The 17878-nt window shown below is 30.6% G+C and overlaps 6 protein-coding genes across 10 annotated transcripts; 4 read left to right on the top strand and 2 right to left on the bottom strand.

Moving 5' to 3' along the window:
• Positions 1-291: 291 nt before the first annotated feature.
• On the bottom strand, positions 292-3495 carry LOC128390367 (uncharacterized). Of its 2 annotated transcripts, XM_053350079.1 has the most exons (7): positions 3085-3495; positions 2700-2874; positions 2369-2550; positions 1764-1842; positions 1381-1507; positions 933-1132; positions 292-627 (listed from the first exon to the last, which is right to left on the bottom strand). In XM_053350079.1, the coding sequence occupies exons 1-6, from the start codon at positions 3094-3096 to the stop codon at positions 961-963; spliced, it is 747 nt and encodes a 248-aa protein (XP_053206054.1). In that variant the 5' UTR covers positions 3097-3495; the 3' UTR covers positions 292-627; positions 933-960. The 2 variants fall into 2 exon arrangements, with proteins under 2 accessions (XP_053206054.1, XP_053206053.1); XM_053350078.1 differs by having other exon boundaries at positions 292-1132; positions 3085-3493.
• Positions 3496-7246: 3751 nt separating this feature from the next.
• Positions 7247-8647, bottom strand: LOC128390414 (calcyclin-binding protein-like). The gene is made up of 2 exons (XM_053350127.1): positions 8489-8647; positions 7247-8125 (listed from the first exon to the last, which is right to left on the bottom strand). The coding sequence occupies exons 1-2, from the start codon at positions 8510-8512 to the stop codon at positions 7496-7498; spliced, it is 654 nt and encodes a 217-aa protein (XP_053206102.1). The 5' UTR covers positions 8513-8647; the 3' UTR covers positions 7247-7495.
• A 94-nt stretch (positions 8648-8741) lies between these two features.
• Positions 8742-11064, top strand: LOC128390416 (uncharacterized). 3 transcript variants are annotated; one of them, XM_053350129.1, is made up of 3 exons: positions 8742-8907; positions 9591-10000; positions 10083-10348. In XM_053350129.1, exons 1-3 carry the CDS (start codon positions 8877-8879, stop codon positions 10113-10115), a joined length of 474 nt encoding a protein of 157 aa, XP_053206104.1. In that variant the 5' UTR covers positions 8742-8876; the 3' UTR covers positions 10116-10348. The 3 variants fall into 3 exon arrangements, with proteins under 3 accessions (XP_053206104.1, XP_053206105.1, XP_053206106.1); XM_053350130.1 differs by having other exon boundaries at positions 8745-8907; positions 9002-10000; XM_053350131.1 differs by adding an exon at positions 10439-11064 and having other exon boundaries at positions 8758-10000; positions 10083-10354.
• LOC128390413 (cell growth-regulating nucleolar protein-like) lies at positions 11017-12729 on the top strand. The gene has a single exon (XM_053350126.1). The coding sequence runs from the start codon at positions 11164-11166 to the stop codon at positions 12460-12462; it is 1299 nt and encodes a 432-aa protein (XP_053206101.1). The 5' UTR covers positions 11017-11163; the 3' UTR covers positions 12463-12729.
• Positions 12730-12898: 169 nt separating this feature from the next.
• On the top strand, positions 12899-13623 carry LOC128390415 (uncharacterized). The gene has a single exon (XM_053350128.1). The coding sequence runs from the start codon at positions 12911-12913 to the stop codon at positions 13487-13489; it is 579 nt and encodes a 192-aa protein (XP_053206103.1). The 5' UTR covers positions 12899-12910; the 3' UTR covers positions 13490-13623.
• Positions 13624-13731: 108 nt separating this feature from the next.
• On the top strand, positions 13732-17877 carry LOC128390411 (prolyl endopeptidase-like). Of its 2 annotated transcripts, none has more exons than XM_053350122.1 (13): positions 13732-13889; positions 14450-14584; positions 14646-14773; positions 14883-15249; positions 15327-15466; positions 15536-16073; positions 16145-16258; positions 16331-16479; positions 16555-16671; positions 16737-16832; positions 16917-17018; positions 17123-17333; positions 17629-17877. In XM_053350122.1, the coding sequence occupies exons 1-13, from the start codon at positions 13845-13847 to the stop codon at positions 17692-17694; spliced, it is 2208 nt and encodes a 735-aa protein (XP_053206097.1). In that variant the 5' UTR covers positions 13732-13844; the 3' UTR covers positions 17695-17877. The 2 variants fall into 2 exon arrangements, with proteins under 2 accessions (XP_053206097.1, XP_053206099.1); XM_053350124.1 differs by lacking the exon at positions 13732-13889 and adding an exon at positions 13953-14108.
• Position 17878: the final 1 nt, after the last annotated feature.

Below are 17878 nucleotides of genomic sequence, written 5' to 3'. Positions count from 1 at the left end.
GTTAAAACTAAATTTTAATGATAAAACATTTAAGAGTTGGAAATTTGTAACATTATCAGCTAATTGTTGTTGGTTTAATTTATATTTTCATCTTCCTCATCATTTAATTGCTAATTGTTTACTACTAATTAGTACTTATACCTAATGGATAAGGTCAATTGTTACAAGGTTATCAAAGTTAATTGTTGTTCATTGGGTTCCTTTTAGGTGAAACAATTAATGTTAATTGATTTTTTCTTTACCATTGATTAGCAATTTAATTTGCGATTTTCCTTTTAAACAATTTGGACATTTGGGTTGAGAATAAGTTTAATTAGTTTCGTAATTAGATAAATTGTTGTTATTATTATTTAAGTAGTAGAATGATATAAATTAACAAATTTGTCAATGGTTGTAAATCAATTGGAGACAATTAAGATTCAAGATTGAACAGGGAAAACAATACAATTATAATTGACAATTTAGAAAACTCAATTACAATTTCATGAGTATCATTCTGGTGATTGTTCATAATTGTTCAGAACTTAGTTCAGAATTGATAATCGTTGACAAATTAGTACGATGAAAGAATAGGAAAAAAATATCTTGATGAATTTTTTTTTATGATTTTTGATTTGATGCTTGAGTCTAAAATTGGATAATAATTAACACAATGAATGAGAGCAAAAAAAGAGGATAATTAACAATAAAACAATCGCTAAATTGTTGTTGGTAATGAAAATATATTACAACGATGATGATAACGATTTGATAACAATCATAAACGCAAGAGAATCATGAAAATTATTCAAATTCAGAAATAATAATAATTCTGAATGGAAACGGAAATTATAATCTCTCTTGTTATGGATTATAATAAAACCGATATTGATAATCGTTTGTTATTATTTTTATCTGATTTTTTTTTCTGAAAGATTATCGTTAATTGTTACCATTTAAATTTGATGATTTCATTGAAAATTAGTAGTATTTGGATGGAGGTGAATCAGCTTTTGGTGCATCGGAATAGGTTCGGTATGGTTGCTCATGGGAAGCTTCATATGGAATCGGAGCTTCATAGTTGGAAGGCCCTGATGATGGATACCCTGTTCTGTACATACCGAGATAGGGTGAGACATGTTGCTTAGGTAATCTGATAGAGAATGAAAAAAGAACAAAAAAAATAGGCATTTAATGTGATTAACCGATTTCTATTATAATCGAAAAGAATAAAAAAAAAGTTCTGTCTTCTCAATTCAATCATCCGAATCTCTTTGGCTTTTTTTCAATACCAAAAGACAAGTGATTACGATTCTTTTAATGGTTATTCAACTTTACCATTGAACAACATCACAGATTTCACTCTATTGTTTCATCTAATTAACAATTAATTATTCTTACCTTTTGTAATTAGAATCATGATTACCATATGAACCAGCCTGTTGACCGTATTTACCATGTCCATGTTTACCATACTTATCATGGGCTCCATATTTGTCATTTTTATAATCACCATGTGAGGCAAGATCTTAATTAGTTGATTAATGAATTAGTTAAGAGATTAAAAGAAATTGAAATTTAATTAGAATTAGAATTAGAATCAGAGAAAGAGAAACAATTAAATTTCGTCTAAAAAAAAGGTAACATTGAAATTCATTGAAAGATTATTCTCATTAGAGTTTCAGTGAGATAATGTCAACTTTGATTCTTTGATTTTTTTAATTGTTGATAATTTTTTTCTTCTTCTTTCAGGTAAATAATAAGTAATTGTGTTGACAACTTACCATGTTGACCGTGTTCATCGTGGTGACCCTGATGACCTGATTGAGTTGCATGATCTGATCCATGCTCTTTGGTTGAAAACTGTCGTCAAGTTGACAAGTTAACAAGAAGAAGAAAACAAAAGTTAATGGAAAGAAACGAGAAACAAAACAAATTATTGTTACAATCAATTATCATCATTATTTCATTTTAAAGTGATGGTTAATTGTGTGAAGAGTAAGTAAATCTTGATGGTCATTATATTAATTTATCTAAATCATGTAATAATCATTTCGGTTAATAATAAGGTGAGTAAATTACAATGTGACCATCAATCTTATTTTCATCTCTCGATTCCCTTTGTTTTCACTTTTTTTTACATCAATCATGACAATTTGATTTCTTTTCATTCATCTCTCTCAGGACATCATCATCATCATCATCATCCACAATTTTGACCTCAAATGGATCTTGTTACGGTAGCGAAAATTGTATTCTATCAATTTGATGTTTTCTTTTTTTTTCATTTATTCATGGGACGAAGAGGAAACGCTTTTGTTTTTCGATATTCCAACTGAATTGATCAGAGATTATTGATCTGTTTGATTATATGAATTCGGGATCTTACCTCTTTGTCGTAAGCATAGTGTTTCTCATAACCATACCCTCGGTTTCGTGAGTAAAGGCCATAACCATGGTTACGGCCATAAGCGCCGCTTTGGGCTCCATCGGCTTTGTTTAAACCGTATTTGGAGTATTTTTTCAAGCCATGAGATCCTTGATTGTGATCACCATACTTGTCATGAGTTCCTGTTGAATTTTCAGTTTAATTTGAAGGAAGAGGGAAGAGCAAGATTGACGAACCAGAAAAAAAAGACAAGAGAAGACAATTAAAAAGATAAATCAACTGAATCAAAAGAGGATAATTATAAAGGAGAGATGGTAATCAATCAACAAACCATAATCATCGTGTCCATGAGCTCCATAGGAAGAATCATGTTTTCCATATGATCCATGAGATTGTTCATATTCTGGTGGTGGTAATGGATATCTTGACGAATAGGCTGTCTCAAGTGTCTTAAGGTCATTTCTAGCTTCCGTTAAGGTTAAGGTCACAATTAAAGCAACGATTGTCTAAAAAACAATGGTGTAACCAAATTGGAGAGAGAGAGAGTGAGGATCAATTTGATGGAAATGTATTAACAACTATTAACTCATATGATTTAATTGACAATCATAATCATTATGGTAATCAAATTGAACGAGTCTAATCAAACTTAATCAACTATTCAGAGTAAGGTAATTGATTTTACATTCGTAGTGAATTAGATAAGATTAACTTACCGATAGATACATTTTGTGGGGAAAATGTTGATAATTAACTGCACGATTGATAATCACCTTGGTTAATGGTAAAAAAAATTGTAATTAACTTGATCACAATAACACAATCACAATCAAATTTTGAATATAACCACAACTCTTAATGGTCGGTAATTGAAGGTTGATTAAAACAATAGGTCAACTATATAGTTTGATCATTAAGTTTTCAAATATGATTAACGAATTAACTTTTATCCTCAAACTTATTAGCACTTAATCAAAGTGGATAAATGAACCGATGGATTGTTCAGAACTTGTTGTAATCTCTCCGGTGAAATAATCAACAACAATCTGCGAACTAAGATATTGTTTCACTCTTTATATAAGACGGAAAATTGTGGTGACCGCCTTCACGAAAAGTTCAGAACTCGATGGTCACAATAATAAAGAGGAAAAAAAAGAGTATATATATTTGTATGTGAATGACGACGAGATGATGATGATGATGATGACGATGAAAATGATGATGATGACAAAGGTGATGTAATTTATTCATATTCATTAAGAAGATGTGGTCAAAACGTCTTGACTGGACATTCACATACAAGGGACACTCCTCCATTCGAACCTTTAATCGACGAATCAAGTGAAGAAAACAATGTCACCATTAGATGTAACAATGTAACTCGACTATTTATCCTCATCAATGATGACGAAGGTGGTGGTCAGTTAATATTATCATTATTTCCCTAATTAATTAAGCTTAGCCTTAGACCTCGTACTCAACACCAACTACTACAATTACAATTACGCTTAATTTACTTTCTCTTTAGTTATCAAATTTTCACTTAATCAAAACTTTTATCTTCTAACTAACGATTGTCCGAAACTGGTTCGTTCTCAAAACAATATTTTTCTTCTTCTTCGCCGAGAACGACCTTATTCTTGTGCTGGACGAACTTTAGAATTTATTAGGTAAACTAATTGTTCACGAAAATTGATAATGATAACAATTTAACTTTCGCTTTTCGTTTTTCGCTTCTCATCTCTCAGCTGATATTTTCTTTTTTCCCTTTCGTCCAGACTTGCTTGACCATCTCTCTCTCTCTCTCTCTCTCTCTCTCTCTCTCTCACGACGTGATGATACTGTCAACAAGCAGATTATATAAACACATTGTTATCACTTTTCATTGTCTTCTCGCTAATTAATCCTCTTAATCCGATGATTATTGTATTAACTTTCTCTTCATCTTCCATACTAATTGGTTACTCTTTTACCTTTTCTCTTTCTCTCACCTTTTAATTGTTGTCATCGTTTAACATTTCAGAATAATAATAATAATCGGATATCCATCAATTGATCACAATTAACTTAATTTCATCACGTAAAATCATCTTGGTTAAACAATCAAAACAAAATCTTCTTCTCATTCATCCGTTGGTCATCTTATATGTTAATTCAATTGAATTAATCATCATCTTTTATTTTCCTTGGTCATTCCCAGTATGTAAACAGAAAAAAAAGATTAACCGGAAGAGAAATCAAATAAAGTCATCATGTCAACCGGAAATCTTGATTCTCATTCATGAGAATCAACTGAATCATCAATTATACAAACCTACTAGAGTTACACAAAGCCAATAACCTTTTAGATTGACCCATAAGGTCAGTTTAAAGGTAAAACGATTAGTAGAATAATAATTAATTAATTGTCTAATTGTTGACACTTTTGTTTTTTCTCATTCATGGTCAGAATTGAATGAAAACAAAGTAATAATTTAATTTATTTGGTGAAAAAAACTCCAATAACAATTAAGATGACCAAAGTTTAGTTATTAAACATTTAAAGCAAATTTTAATTGATACTTTTAAATTATAGTCAACTGTTTATTATATTGTTGTAATAGTCTTGATGATTACTGTTAATATTTTTTGACAATTTAATTTGTTATCCATCATTGTATCATTTATAATGTCAAATAGTTTGTCAATGTTCAACTATTCAAAGTTAATTGTGATAATCAAGGTATCATCTGAATGAACACAAATCCATTGTTAATAATTGTTGTTTGTTATCCTTCATTTAAACATTGGCAATTTAATTGTTACCCAAACAAATCAACCTTAATCCCAATCCCATCACAGAGTTAAATGTTAACCTAGTAAATAGCAACATGATTATCGTTAATCATCATCATCGCTTTAATGATAACGTTACATCATGTCAAGGTTAGAGAGAGAGAGAGAGTCTCTTTGTTATCATCATGTTCATCATCAGAATCTAATAGAAAACATGATTACCTATTGATATACTTTTATCTTTCTCATGGAGGAAAAAATTTCTTTTCTTCAGAATTTTTTTCTTCTTCATCTTCAAAAATGATGTTTTCTTTTTTACTCAAGAAAATATCAAAATAAGAATAGGATGAGAATTAGAATGAAAAAGATAATGGAAGATAAATAAGATGTTATTGTTATTGTTATCTTCTTTCATGATTACAATATTATGTTTCAATGTGATTCATATGATTGAATAAGGTGATAACATTGAAAATATATTAATTCTTTAAAGTAAGGAAAAAAAAAAGGTAAATAAATAGACCCAAAAAGGAATCGTTATCATTGTTGTTGCTTTGTTGACCTGAGAAGATGTGAAAGAGAATTGGAAAAGTCAAGATGACCTTTCGGAAGATGCGGATGAAGATGCTCATTTTACATGTTCTTTCAAAACCGATAACCAGTAATGCATCAAATTTTCACACAAATAGATACTCATATTATCTCACCTTCTACCTGATAATCAACATTGATTGCCAGAATTTCTGATTCTTACTCAATTGTCTGTTGGTGAGATGAGGTTGTTGATGTATATTCATGATGAAAACACCCACTCGGTGTAAAAGAAGAAGATGAGGAAAGAAGAATTGAAAGAGAAGTTGTTCTTCGGTGATGGTGAAATAGAAAAAAAAATAGGAAGATGATGAAGAGCAAAAAGGTTCATCTAATTCAAATTTTCTTTCATCAATTTTCTTTGTTTCTCTTATACCTTTTGCTTATCATTTTGATATTTAATCATCAATTTGATTCCAACGGTGAAAATTCAACAAAAGAATTACCTCTTTTTCATCATCATCATCATCATTTAAATCATTCACTTGCTGGTAAATGATGATTATTCTGATGATGAAAAGAACCCAGGTAGTTGAATTCAGGTAATTTTATTGTTTTCTTTTTGGCAACAATAAAATAACGAGTTTCCTGAGATGATTATGTGGAAATGATTTATTCCAATCTCTCTCTCTCTCTCTCTCTCTCTCTTGATGGATTTACCTGGTTATCTTTTTTTTTGTATAGCAAATTATTCATTATTTCATGATCATCTTCTCAGGCCCTGTGAGTGTTTTTCATTGTTGGTTGATTTTTCATCTCTTCGCATCCTTAACATTAATGATATTGTTGATGTTTTGTCTTTAACTATCCTTAATTGTTGTTGTTTAAAAACCACGATAAATGAGATTACTTTGGATGAAAATAAATCGCTTGGTTAATCATAACACTTTTCTCATTGTCCAGTAAATTTTTATCATTGTTATTTATCACTCATGGAGAGACAATTAATATCTCACTTGATTTTGTTGTTGTTGTTGTTGTTGTTTATCCTCATCTTTTTGTCTTCTTTATTCACTTGAACAAATTTAATTTACTAAATCACTCCAATGATTATTAAATTGTTAGTTTCTCATTTTTTTTCCAATGGTAAAGAAAAACAATTCAATTTAGTTAATCGTATTCACTTTAAATCTTTACCCTTGTGTATCTCAATGATGAGAAGGTAAATCAAACTAATCTTGCGAAGAAGTTGTTTTCATTTGATTGTGAGAATTAATTCACTTTAGAATAGATTTTGATTGGAGTTAAATTCTCATTTAAAAGTTGCACTAAATTGTTTGTTTCGTAATCGACAAATTAGAAGCAATTTTTGTGAATGAAATTCAATAAGAATTGTAATTTGTTTTTCTCTAGTGAAACTTTCGTTTCAACGAAAAACTTATTTGTCTCAATTGACGTTTTCTCGCTTTGATTATCAACGAGTAATCAGTAATTAAAGTGTAAACAATAAGCAAATTAAGATTATCATTAGAAAGGTGAGAATTACAGATTAAATGATTGATTAGTTGGATGTTTTGAAAAAAGAAAGAAATTTGTTATTTAAATGTAATCAGATTGAAACAATTTAAACCAAAAGATTTTCTTTCGAGAAAATTACAAATAATCAATTGATCAATCAGTTACAATTAAAGATGGAAAATGGTTTGAAGGGCTCATTAAACGACAGTAGGATTAGGAAGTAGAATGTAGATTGAAGGGATTGAGAAAATTTGGCAAAATGGAAATGGAAAAGGGTAACAATGTCCCTACCCTTTGTGTCCACTAGGGAAGGTCAATATCACTCTCTTTCTTTTGCTGGGCCTCATACCAAGATTTGGCGATTGTCCTTTTCATCTCGTCATCACCTTCTTGGTACATTTTCTTCATCAAGCTCATAAGTGTCGCCGATGGGTCAGCATTATCATCAGGTCTTTCCTTTTCGTCGACTACTGTCACTGGTTTACTGTATTGGATGTTGGACCAATTTCCTTCTTTCTTTTTCTTCAAGTATAATATGATCTTTGATTTGGTTCGTTTGAAGTAACTTTCTTGGGTGTTTAATTTATCTGATAGTTTGGTCAGGGTGAATTTATAGCGACCAAAAATTACTTTAACAGAATTTTCATCGGCAAATGTTAACTTAATCTGTTCATCTTCAAATGGTTCCTTTATGGTGTCCAGGGAGAGATAAATCTTTATAAATTTGTCACTTTGATCCCAAGCAAAATTTGTCACCGAAGTTAATTCAGTCTCTGATAGTGTTGGAACAGAGATTTTTTTAACTTCTTTAGATGCCAATGATTTCTTTAAATTTTCCAATCTTGAAAGCTCATTAATTAACAATTTTCTCGTTGATTCTCTGGTTACATGATTGTCAAGAATACTTTTCACTTCAATGTAATCCAATTCAACCTGTGAACAAACAAAGAGAAATATATTTAAAAGAGAGAGAAAGAAAAGTAAACAATGGAGAGAGAGAGAAAAAATTGATTAGATTGTTTTTGCATTTAAAACAATAGAAAACAAAATAGAAACAAGAAAAAAACAGAGAGAGGGAGGTTATCAATCAGGAGAAATAAGAAAGGGTAACAAATGAGTCTAACACAATGAGAATCAATTAGAATTGAAAAAAGTGCAAATTTAAAACAATCAACCGATACACAAAATGGATGAAAAGAGTTGATTAAATAATGAAAGAAAACAAAGAGAAGAAAAAAATTCAAAACAAACCACATGAAGAAAATTATTGAACCAAATTGTATAGAAACTACTTACATTTTCCAATTCTTTCGGATCCATTACACTAATTGGAATTAGAATGACAAACTTTTACCAACTGAAATTCTCTGACAACTAATTAACTATTAATTTAAACTCAAGAATAAATTGTAAATAAAGACACGAGATTTTTCCAGAGAAAAAAAAGAAAATTGAAAAAAGAAAAACAAATGTGCTGACATCTGGTGAGAGAATTTGTTCCATTTGATATTCGAATGATTTTTTTTCTCTTCTGAGTTTAAATCGTTGATTATATAACTCGATTTATATAACAATTAATATCTAATTAATTCTCTGTCAGTTAAATCATCAATTATAAGTGAAAATTGATAAACATTTAGTTCCGTGAATCATCTAGAAAATTCATCTCGTGATCAACGTTTCAATGACCAGTCAACTTTCATGGTCAATCTCTGGTAACTGTATCTTTTTTTTTGTTTAATTTTGTTTATTTTTCTTCAGTAATTTACTAATTTTTGGTATTTTGATTCTTTTTTAATTGTTAATTAGGATTATTATCAGTTGAGTTTTTCTTCCATCTGTAAGCGGAATCCAATTGCTGTTTGTTTTTCTCTACTTTGAAGGTTTTCCCGTTTTTAGGTCCCTTTTAGCCCTTTGTTTACTATTAATTGTATGTTATTGTTTCTTATTTGAAACAATTATTGTTACACTTTTTCAGTTGTATTCTAATTGTTTGACAATATCTTGAATATTTTACTGACAAATGATGGACAGTCCATGGTTACCTTTTCTCTTTGTCATGTATCGCCCATTGATACCTTTACATGATATAAGTTGGTGGAAATGATTGTCTACCACCAATTTCTGATGATATTCAAATTCCAATTGTTTGATTGTTTTGTTTTTCTCAGTCACTTAAAAATTAACAATCAAAGTTATGACAGTTAATTGTCTCTCAGTTTGATGTGATTTTCTATCTGTCCACCTCCATTTTTACCAATAGAGAGAGAGAGCTACCATAAGTGATCAAAGGATTGTAGATTCAACCATAATTTTTGCCAACTTGGTATTTTATTCATAATTTATTTTATTCCTACCCAAACAATATAACCATTAATCACTTAATTTTGATCGATAGGTAAACATATTTCAGTGATGGAAAATTGTTTAATTGTTTTTCTCTTGAGTATTGTGTTCAATATTTCTCAAGCTTTACCAACCTCAAAGCAATTAATTTCACCTCGACAAGGAGATTATCATATTGGCTCAAGATATGATCCATTTAAGGAAGCAATTAACAGTGACCGTTTTCCAATCAATGGTGATAATAAAGATTCTGGAGGTAAATTAATTAGTCCAGCACTTAGATCTCCATCTTTACTCCCATGGGAAGATGATCCAGAAATTGGTTATGTAACAGAAAGACAACCAGAAACAACCAAATCTTCAACTTCATCTGAATTATTAACTTCATCAACTTCATCTTCTTTATCACCATCACCATCTTCCCAATCAACAACAATAACGTCAACTCCGATTTCATCAACTGTAAGTTTACTTCCCTGGGAAGACGATTCTTGGCAATTATTTACAACAGTTAAATCAAATTCAACACTCACTCTGATTACAGGACCATCGACCTGGAGGACACCATATATTATAACTGAAGGTTCAACTCATCCAATAACAACGACTAAATTATCAACGACCAATACGATTACAAGCTCATCAACATGGAAAACTCCTGAGATGATCAAAGTTACCAGTTCTACTACTAACAAACCATCAACAATTATTTCATCTACAACAACACCAACACCAACATCAACTTTAGGAACAACTTATTCACCTTTACCATGGGAAGAGGATTATTTTGACATCATAAACAATAAACCAACTCAGGTATTGACCATTAACATTGATCATTTGGAGATATTTTTTCGGCTCAAAAAGTAACATTTTTTTTATACATTTAATTTCTTTCAGGCTCAACCTACATTTAAGCCTTTTGATCCACCAACAACAATCAAATTAACATCAACTACAACATCTAAAGCTCCAATTATAATTACTACCACTACTCAATCAGTTCCCATCAATGGTAATGACGATGAACCCATTTTCAATTTAATTCAGTTTAGACCAGTTCTACAAAATGATCCAAACTGGCCAAAATTTCCCTCCAAATTTCCAACAACCAAAAAATTTAATTCTAGATACATAAATCACCATTAATCCAGTTTTAATCTTGACTACAACAATTAACCTTCACCCTTTAACTAATAACATTTGTTTGGTTAACATTCAGACTCCTAACACTTTTAACACCAACAACAACAGATTAACTCAACTAACTAAATTTATACCGATCAATAATTACTCAACTATTCATTTATTGTAATGAGTAAAAAAAACTAATTCAATCAATTCCACTACAATTTGATGAACTAAAAAAGTTTTCATCAAGATGAAAATATCGATACATCGAACTACAGTTCGAACTTCACCTGATAGATGGCGTTGAAACTCGCACGTGTTTTTAAATGTCTGGAAAAAAATGTTTTCCTAATTGAAGATAAATTCAATTAAATTGTTGATACTTTTTTGTTCAATTTGAACACGTTTTTTTCTTACAATTTGGATTTTTTGTCAATAATATTTTCTGATAACTTAAATTCTTTCTACCTCAGTGAATTCTATTGTTCTCCAAGATGGTTGTTTTTGTTTGTGGTTCTTGTAATGAATCGTTGAAAAAAAATTCAGTCTCATTACATTTAAATCGGTGTCGAGCTCCGGTAATCTCTTGCTGTGATTGTAATAAAGAATTTACTGATAATTCTTACCAGAGTCATAATCAATGTATCTCAGAGGATTCCAAGTATGGCCCTGAGTCTCAAAGAGTATATGGTAATAATGATAAAGGAAAACTTAAACAAGACGTTTGGCTAAACAAGATCAAAGAAACTCTGAAAACGATGAAACTCTCAGGAAGAGCTGAGATGGCTTTAAATAGGCTACTTGAATATCCCAACATACCTCGGAAGCAGAGTAAATTTGAAAATTTTGCCAATAGCTGTTTACAAATCAACTCACCTGATTTAATTGGTCAATTATGGAGTATCTGTGATTCAGCTAATAAAGCAGTCGCTGGTGGAGAGACAAAACCGGTGGAAAATAAAGCTCAAGCTCAGCCGAAAGAAACAACTTCACCTAATGATGGAGTAAAAGAAGATTCAAAGAGTAATAAAAAAGAGAAAAAGAAGAAAATGAAGAAAAATGAAGAAGAAACTGAATCTGGAATTTCGGCTGATAAAGAAGAGAAAAGTGAAGAGCCAAATGAGACTCAAGGTACAGAAAGTTCTGGACAAAATAATGGAATTGGTGACAATGTAAAGAAATCCAAGAAAAAGATGAAACAAGTTAATAAGGAGGAGAATCAAGAGACACAGGAAACGAATGGTGATGAAAAAGACAAAATGGAAACTGAACAAACTGAGAAAACTAATTCAATTACAGAACCTGAACCCAAGTTGGATGAAGAAATGGTGGAAAATGAAGGTGATAAGTCAAAGAAAAAGTTGAAGAAAAAAAAGAAACGAAATCATTCGGAGACAGAGGAAAATGACCAATCCAATGGTCAAGTAAATGGCGATTCCAATGGAAATGCAAATGAAAATGGTCAAAGGAAAAAGAGCAAACCGGATGAGGAAGTAGAGTCAACCCTTGATGAAAAGATAGAACAAGATCTAAATACAATTGAAGGAATGATTAACGAATTGAAAAATGATCCCGATAATCAAATTAGTTGGTTTAAGCAGTTGAAACGGCAAATCAAAGAAAAAGAAACCGTTGATCTGAAAGATTTCAAGAAGATGATTAAGAAACTGAAAAAAGAGTATGAATTAAAAGAGGAATTTACTGATTTAATTGCTAAAGCTAAGACGAAATTAATGAAGCGACATAATTACTCAGTTTCCGAAGGACAAATTCAGTATAAACATTTATTCTGATGATTTAAATGAGTAAATAATTTATTTTGTTAAAAGTTTATCGACACGACTCAACAATTAAATGTTGACTTTGTTAACTAAAAATATTGATTAATCAGTTATGTTGTAATTAAACTATTTCTCTGTATCGTTAAATGTAACAAATCAATCAAACTAACGAAAATTAATGTTAAACTTGATCAATAAGTTGATAATGACGAACAAAATTGATTAAGTTAACAATTAACAATCTTTTTGGAAAATTAAACAATCCTTTTGCAAGACAAATGATTTAAGAAATTACAATTAAATTTACAATCACTGGATATTAAAAGGATTAATTAAGATAAATTCAAATGTAATTTACCCTCAATATCCTCTGATTGTTAATTGTTTCTCGTTAATTTAATTGTAATTTCTTTTGGTTTCCAGATTTTTTACTAATCAGTTGATTTCGTTTTAATCTCCAATGGATCCACCATGTGATTCTGATAAATACTCATTGGTTTCTGGTGAAAATTTACCACAACAATCATCACAACCTATTCCTGGACCAAGTAATCAAATAACTATATCATCTTCCCAATCATCATCTTATTCAGCCAACAATCAAGATGAACTATTGGCCATAGCGTTGAATTTAAAGGCTGGAATTGAGCATCTTCGTAACAATTTGGATACAATTAAAAGTTCAGCTTCCAATGTAGATCAATTATTGGCGATAATTACCAAATTCTCAACACATATTGATCATGTTAATCTAATCATCGGAAAGGAAATTAATCGTATATTATATTTAACAGCTTCGCCCCATCGGTCAAGTACTTTCGCCCTTCCCCATCAAATTGTGTCCAAACCAATGACCACCGAAACCACTGTGATCACCAAAGGCCAAAAGAAATTAAAATTAACACCAAATGATTTACTATCAACTGAATCAATGATGCCATCAACCAGTAGTCAAGTAAATCAACCAATTGATGAAAATTCTGATTCTGATTCCGATGATTTTGGCTTCTGTATAGACGATACAGTTGAAAGTGATTAAGACAAATAATAAATAAAACAATTCACTTACCTGATTAACCAGCAGCAATTAAAACAACAGTTAATTGCCAAGTTGTAACCATTAACCTGTTTCCTTAACAGTCTATTAAACAAATCACATAGTCAAGTGATTAACTAACACATTCCAGTAATTAAACAATCAATGTCTACCCTGTAATAAGTGAATTAAGAGACAATTAAAAGTAATTGAGTAAAAACTGTTTTCCTTTTTGTTTTTCCCTTACAAATTATCATAATCACTTTTCCCTTGGTAATTGTATAAACAAAATTGTCGATCATGTGAAGACACAAACATTAAATTAGTTACTAAATTAGTTGATTGTTCACTTATTATTATGTTATCACTTTTATCACAACAATTAACTCGCTTAGTTACTCAGGTAAATGAATTAAATATTTTCTCCATTTTTGTTAGAAAAGAATAGAACAAAAAGAAAGACAAATGTTAAGACTAATCGATTCTCTTTCTATGTAATAATTTTTTCTTTCTTTTCCAATCACATGTTAGATTTTTCTTTCTCTCATTTAATGTTTTCATTTCTTTGTGTTAACTTGATTATAGATTTTAATTAGAATTAATTGTTTAATCGTCAATTAAGGTGAGTCGATTGTGGTTTCTAATTCTAATTCTAATCAATTGGAATTACAATTGAATTTCTTTTTGTTCTTCTTCTCTTAAAGTCTTTGGTTTGTTTTCCTTTTGTCTCTTCATCTGGTTTTCTATTTATTCTTATGGCTCCAATTTAGTAATTTGATTTGTTTCCCTTTTTCCTTTAAATTAATTTTAATTGTTCAGTGTCAACTTTTTACCCTTCATTTGTCCTTTAATTATTGATGCAAGAAATTTAATCGTTTTGATTAACCAAAATTTTGGATGTTTGGTTTAGAATATATTCTCATTTGAATAATTGTTTTTCTTTTCCTTTTTTCATTCTTCAAGAGATCACAAGTAATTTTATTCTCAATTCCATCTAATCAATTGATTCGTTCATTGTCAGTGGTAAATAAAATGGAATTTAAGTATCCCAAACCTCGTCGAGATGATTCTATCATTGAAAATCTTCATGGAGTCATGGTAAGTTTAATAATCTTCTCATTAAACTAATTACATAATGTAAACATTTTCTGTTGCTAAGGTTAAAGATCCGTACAGATACTTAGAGGAACCCGATTCTGAGGAGACCAAGAACTTTGTCCATGAGCAAAATAAAGTGACCTCCGCTTACATCAATCAATGTGATATCAAGGATAAAATCAGTGAAAAGTTAGTCACCAGACCGAATGACAATTAAATCATATAACTGACCTGTTGTTGTTGTTTTTTTTTCCTAATATTTTCTTTATTGTGTCAACCATTTTATCCTATATTTTAGGTTGAAGCTTTTATTGGACTACCCAAGGTATCGTTGCCCATCTAAACATGGATCTAAATATTTTTTCCGTAAAAACGATGGCCTTCAAAATCAATATGTCATCTATATTCAAGATTCATTGGATGCTGAGCCTAAAGTTTTCCTTGATCCTAATATGATGGACAAAGATGGTTTAGTTTCCGTTGATAGTCTTAATTTCTCGGAAAATGGCGATTGGGTTGCCTACAGTCTTGCCGATTCTGGATCGGACTGGAGACGAATTAAAGTTCGAAACGTTGCCACTGGACTCGATTCTGATGAAACGTTACTTTTCTGCAAGTATACATTCACCTCCTGGACTCACGATAATAAAGGTTTCTTTTATTCGGTAAATAATATTACAGATTTTATAAAGACGATTTTGATTTATCTAATTGTTCTCTTCGATTTCTGTTTCCATTTTAGCGCTACCCTAAACAAGACAATTTTGACGGCTCAGAAAATGATAAATGTCTTAATCAGAAAATGTATTATCATAGAGTTGGTACACCACAAGATGAGGATGTCCTTGTGGTTGAATTTATTGATCAACCAGAGAGCACAGTGTATGTAATATTTGACACTTTAGCGGAGTTAATGATTAACTAACATCTCTCTCTTTCTCTTTTTCTTAGTTCCGGTGTGGTCAGTGACTGTGGAAAATATTTGTTCGTATTCTCATCTGAATCTTGTAAAAACAACACTTTTTACTATGCTCATTTGGATGGAGATTTAAAAGGCAAACTTGTCTTAAAGCCGATAATTGACAAATATGAGGCTGATTACGAGTTCATTGCCAATGATGGTCCACTTGTCTATTTTAAAACTGATCGTAATGCTTCAAACAATAGGATTATCAGGATTAATTTAGATGAACCGGACGAGAAAAATTGGATCAACATTGTTCCCGAACACGAGAAAAATGTTCTCAATACAGCAATTTGCGTGGACGGTGATAAATTAATTACTATCTACACTGAAGATGTGATCGATGCGATTCAATTTCGATCTCTTCAAGATGGTAAAATACTATTCAAGCCGAAAATACCGATCGGCTCTATAGTCCAAATAACTGGAAAACGAACTCAAAGTCAAATATTTTTCCAAATACAAAACTTTCTCTCTCCTGGTATAACTTACAGATATGATTTCAAACAAGATTCTGATATTTCTGTAAGTTTTTTTCTTTTCAACTTCTATTATCCATTATTGTAAATTATTCTCATTTTTATTAATATTGACAGATATTCAGAGAAACTCCAGTAAAAGGATTCGATGCCTCACAAATTGAGATGAAACAAGTTTTCTATCCTTCTAAAGATGGAACTTTAATACCAATGTTTATCCTTCATTCTAAGGTTAGAAATCGATTCGATATTCACCCACGAACTAGTCTAATGTTCAAATCAATAATTATTATTTTTACTTAGGATTTTAAACAAGACGGTGAAAGTCCATGTCTCCTCTATGGCTATGGAGGATTTAATATAACCCTTTCTCCCAGTTACTCTCCTACTCGTCTATTGTGGGTACAAAACTTCAAGGGTATTTTCGCCATTGCTAATCTACGAGGTGGAGCGTAAGTGTTCAATATCGAGTGTGTGTTTACATGTATCATCTTCATCTTCATCTTCATATCTTCTTGATTTAACAGAGAGTATGGTGAGAAATGGCATAAAGCTGGAAGCTTGGAGAACAAGCAAAATGTATTTGATGATTTTATTTCTGCTGCTGAATATTTGATTGAATCTAAATACACCAACAAGAAAAAGTAATTGATTAAATTGGATCGAAAACTCGTCAACAATAATACTAATGGTGAATTTTTCTTTACAGAATCGTAATCGAAGGAGGATCAAATGGTGGACTATTGGTCGCTGCTTGTGCTAACCAACGACCTGATCTATTTACTGCAGCAATTTGTGTTGTTGGGTAAACAATTTACCTTCCATAAATTGATTTGAATTGTGTTATAAATCTAATTAATGATAAATATTTATTAATATTTTTTCTCAGTGTCTTAGATTCACTTCGTTTCCATAAATTTGGTATTGGTAAATTTTGGACTAGTGATTATGGTAATCCTGATGATGAAAAGGATTTCAAAGTTTTAATCAAGTATGTTTAATCTGAAAGAAAACCCAATCAGTCAACCATCATCAACTTATTGCTATTTAATGATCATACAATTTACCTTTTTTTTTATTATCATCCATTTTTAGATACTCTCCCTTGCATAATATTCCCCTTGGAAGTGAAGTTTATCCCAAGATGTTACTTTGCACCGGAGATCATGATGATCGTGTTGCTCCTCTTCATACCCTTAAATTTGTTGCGGAATTACAACATTCCCTTAATCTAAAGGGAACTCCTCTATTAGCTCGGATTGAAGTTAACGCTGGACATGGAGCTTCAAAACCAATCAACAAACAGGTAACATTTTATTCAAATGAAAAGCTTATTAATGTGATGACATGATGACCATCATTATCATCACCATTATAATCAACTCATGTGTTATTTATAGTCCCTTATAAAATATAACGTGTTCATATCACACACACACTCACTTATTCATATATTAATACATGTATTTATATGAATTTTCAACACTCTTTTTTTACCTCTCTTCTTAATTATCTTGATTACTTGTTAATTCACACACACTAATGGCCACTTTTCCCCTTTTTTTCATGTTCGTGTTTTTTATTCATCATAATTACTACAGATTGCGGAACGAACGGACATTTATTCCTTCATCAAGCTCGCACTTGATTTACCATATTATGAATAAATTGGATTATTATTTATGACCAAAGTTCATTTTCTCATAACAATATAATTACAGACTCGAATATTGTCTGATCAACTTTAATAATCTACCAGGTTGATCAATGGAAATCAATCAACTTTATATATTTATGATTAAAATAATACGAGATCATTTTCACAGTAAAAAGAGATGGCATTTATTATAG

The sequence above is a fragment of the Panonychus citri genome, unplaced genomic scaffold, assembly GCF_014898815.1.
Source record: "Panonychus citri isolate SS breed McGregor unplaced genomic scaffold, ASM1489881v1 Contig00119, whole genome shotgun sequence".
In the NCBI taxonomy this organism is placed as follows: Eukaryota; Metazoa; Arthropoda; class Arachnida; order Trombidiformes; family Tetranychidae; genus Panonychus; species Panonychus citri.
Note: the sequence above shows the minus strand (reverse complement) of the source record. Positions and strands in the feature narration are given on the sequence as shown.

What these genes read in the sequence shown, in the direction of transcription:
- LOC128390367 (XM_053350079.1), bottom strand. An exon ending in ACTATGCTTACGACAAAGAG is followed by an intron (nt 1,843 to 2,368) that starts GTAAGATCCCGA and finishes ACTTGACGACAG; the next exon opens with TTTTCAACCAAAGAGCATGG. An exon ending in CGATGAACACGGTCAACATG is followed by an intron (nt 1,508 to 1,763) that starts GTAAGTTGTCAA and finishes CAACTAATTAAG; the next exon opens with ATCTTGCCTCACATGGTGAT.
- LOC128390414 (XM_053350127.1), bottom strand. Translation starts at nt 8,512, where the DNA reads ATGGATCCGAAAGAATTGGAAAAT. An exon ending in ATCCGAAAGAATTGGAAAAT is followed by an intron (nt 8,126 to 8,488) that starts GTAAGTAGTTTC and finishes GTTTGTTCACAG; the next exon opens with GTTGAATTGGATTACATTGA.
- LOC128390416 (XM_053350129.1), top strand. Translation starts at nt 8,877, where the DNA reads ATGACCAGTCAACTTTCATGGTCAATCTCTG. An exon ending in ACTTTCATGGTCAATCTCTG is followed by an intron (nt 8,908 to 9,590) that starts GTAACTGTATCT and finishes TTTGATCGATAG; the next exon opens with GTAAACATATTTCAGTGATG. An exon ending in CAACTCCGATTTCATCAACT is followed by an intron (nt 10,001 to 10,082) that starts GTAAGTTTACTT and finishes CTCTGATTACAG; the next exon opens with GACCATCGACCTGGAGGACA.
- LOC128390413 (XM_053350126.1), top strand. Translation starts at nt 11,164, where the DNA reads ATGGTTGTTTTTGTTTGTGGTTCTTGTAATGAATCGTTGAAAAAAAAT.
- LOC128390415 (XM_053350128.1), top strand. Translation starts at nt 12,911, where the DNA reads ATGGATCCACCATGTGATTCTGATAAATACTCATTGGTTTCTGGTGAA.
- LOC128390411 (XM_053350122.1), top strand. Translation starts at nt 13,845, where the DNA reads ATGTTATCACTTTTATCACAACAATTAACTCGCTTAGTTACTCAG. An exon ending in AAAATCTTCATGGAGTCATG is followed by an intron (nt 14,585 to 14,645) that starts GTAAGTTTAATA and finishes TCTGTTGCTAAG; the next exon opens with GTTAAAGATCCGTACAGATA. An exon ending in GATTTCAAAGTTTTAATCAA is followed by an intron (nt 17,019 to 17,122) that starts GTATGTTTAATC and finishes ATCCATTTTTAG; the next exon opens with ATACTCTCCCTTGCATAATA.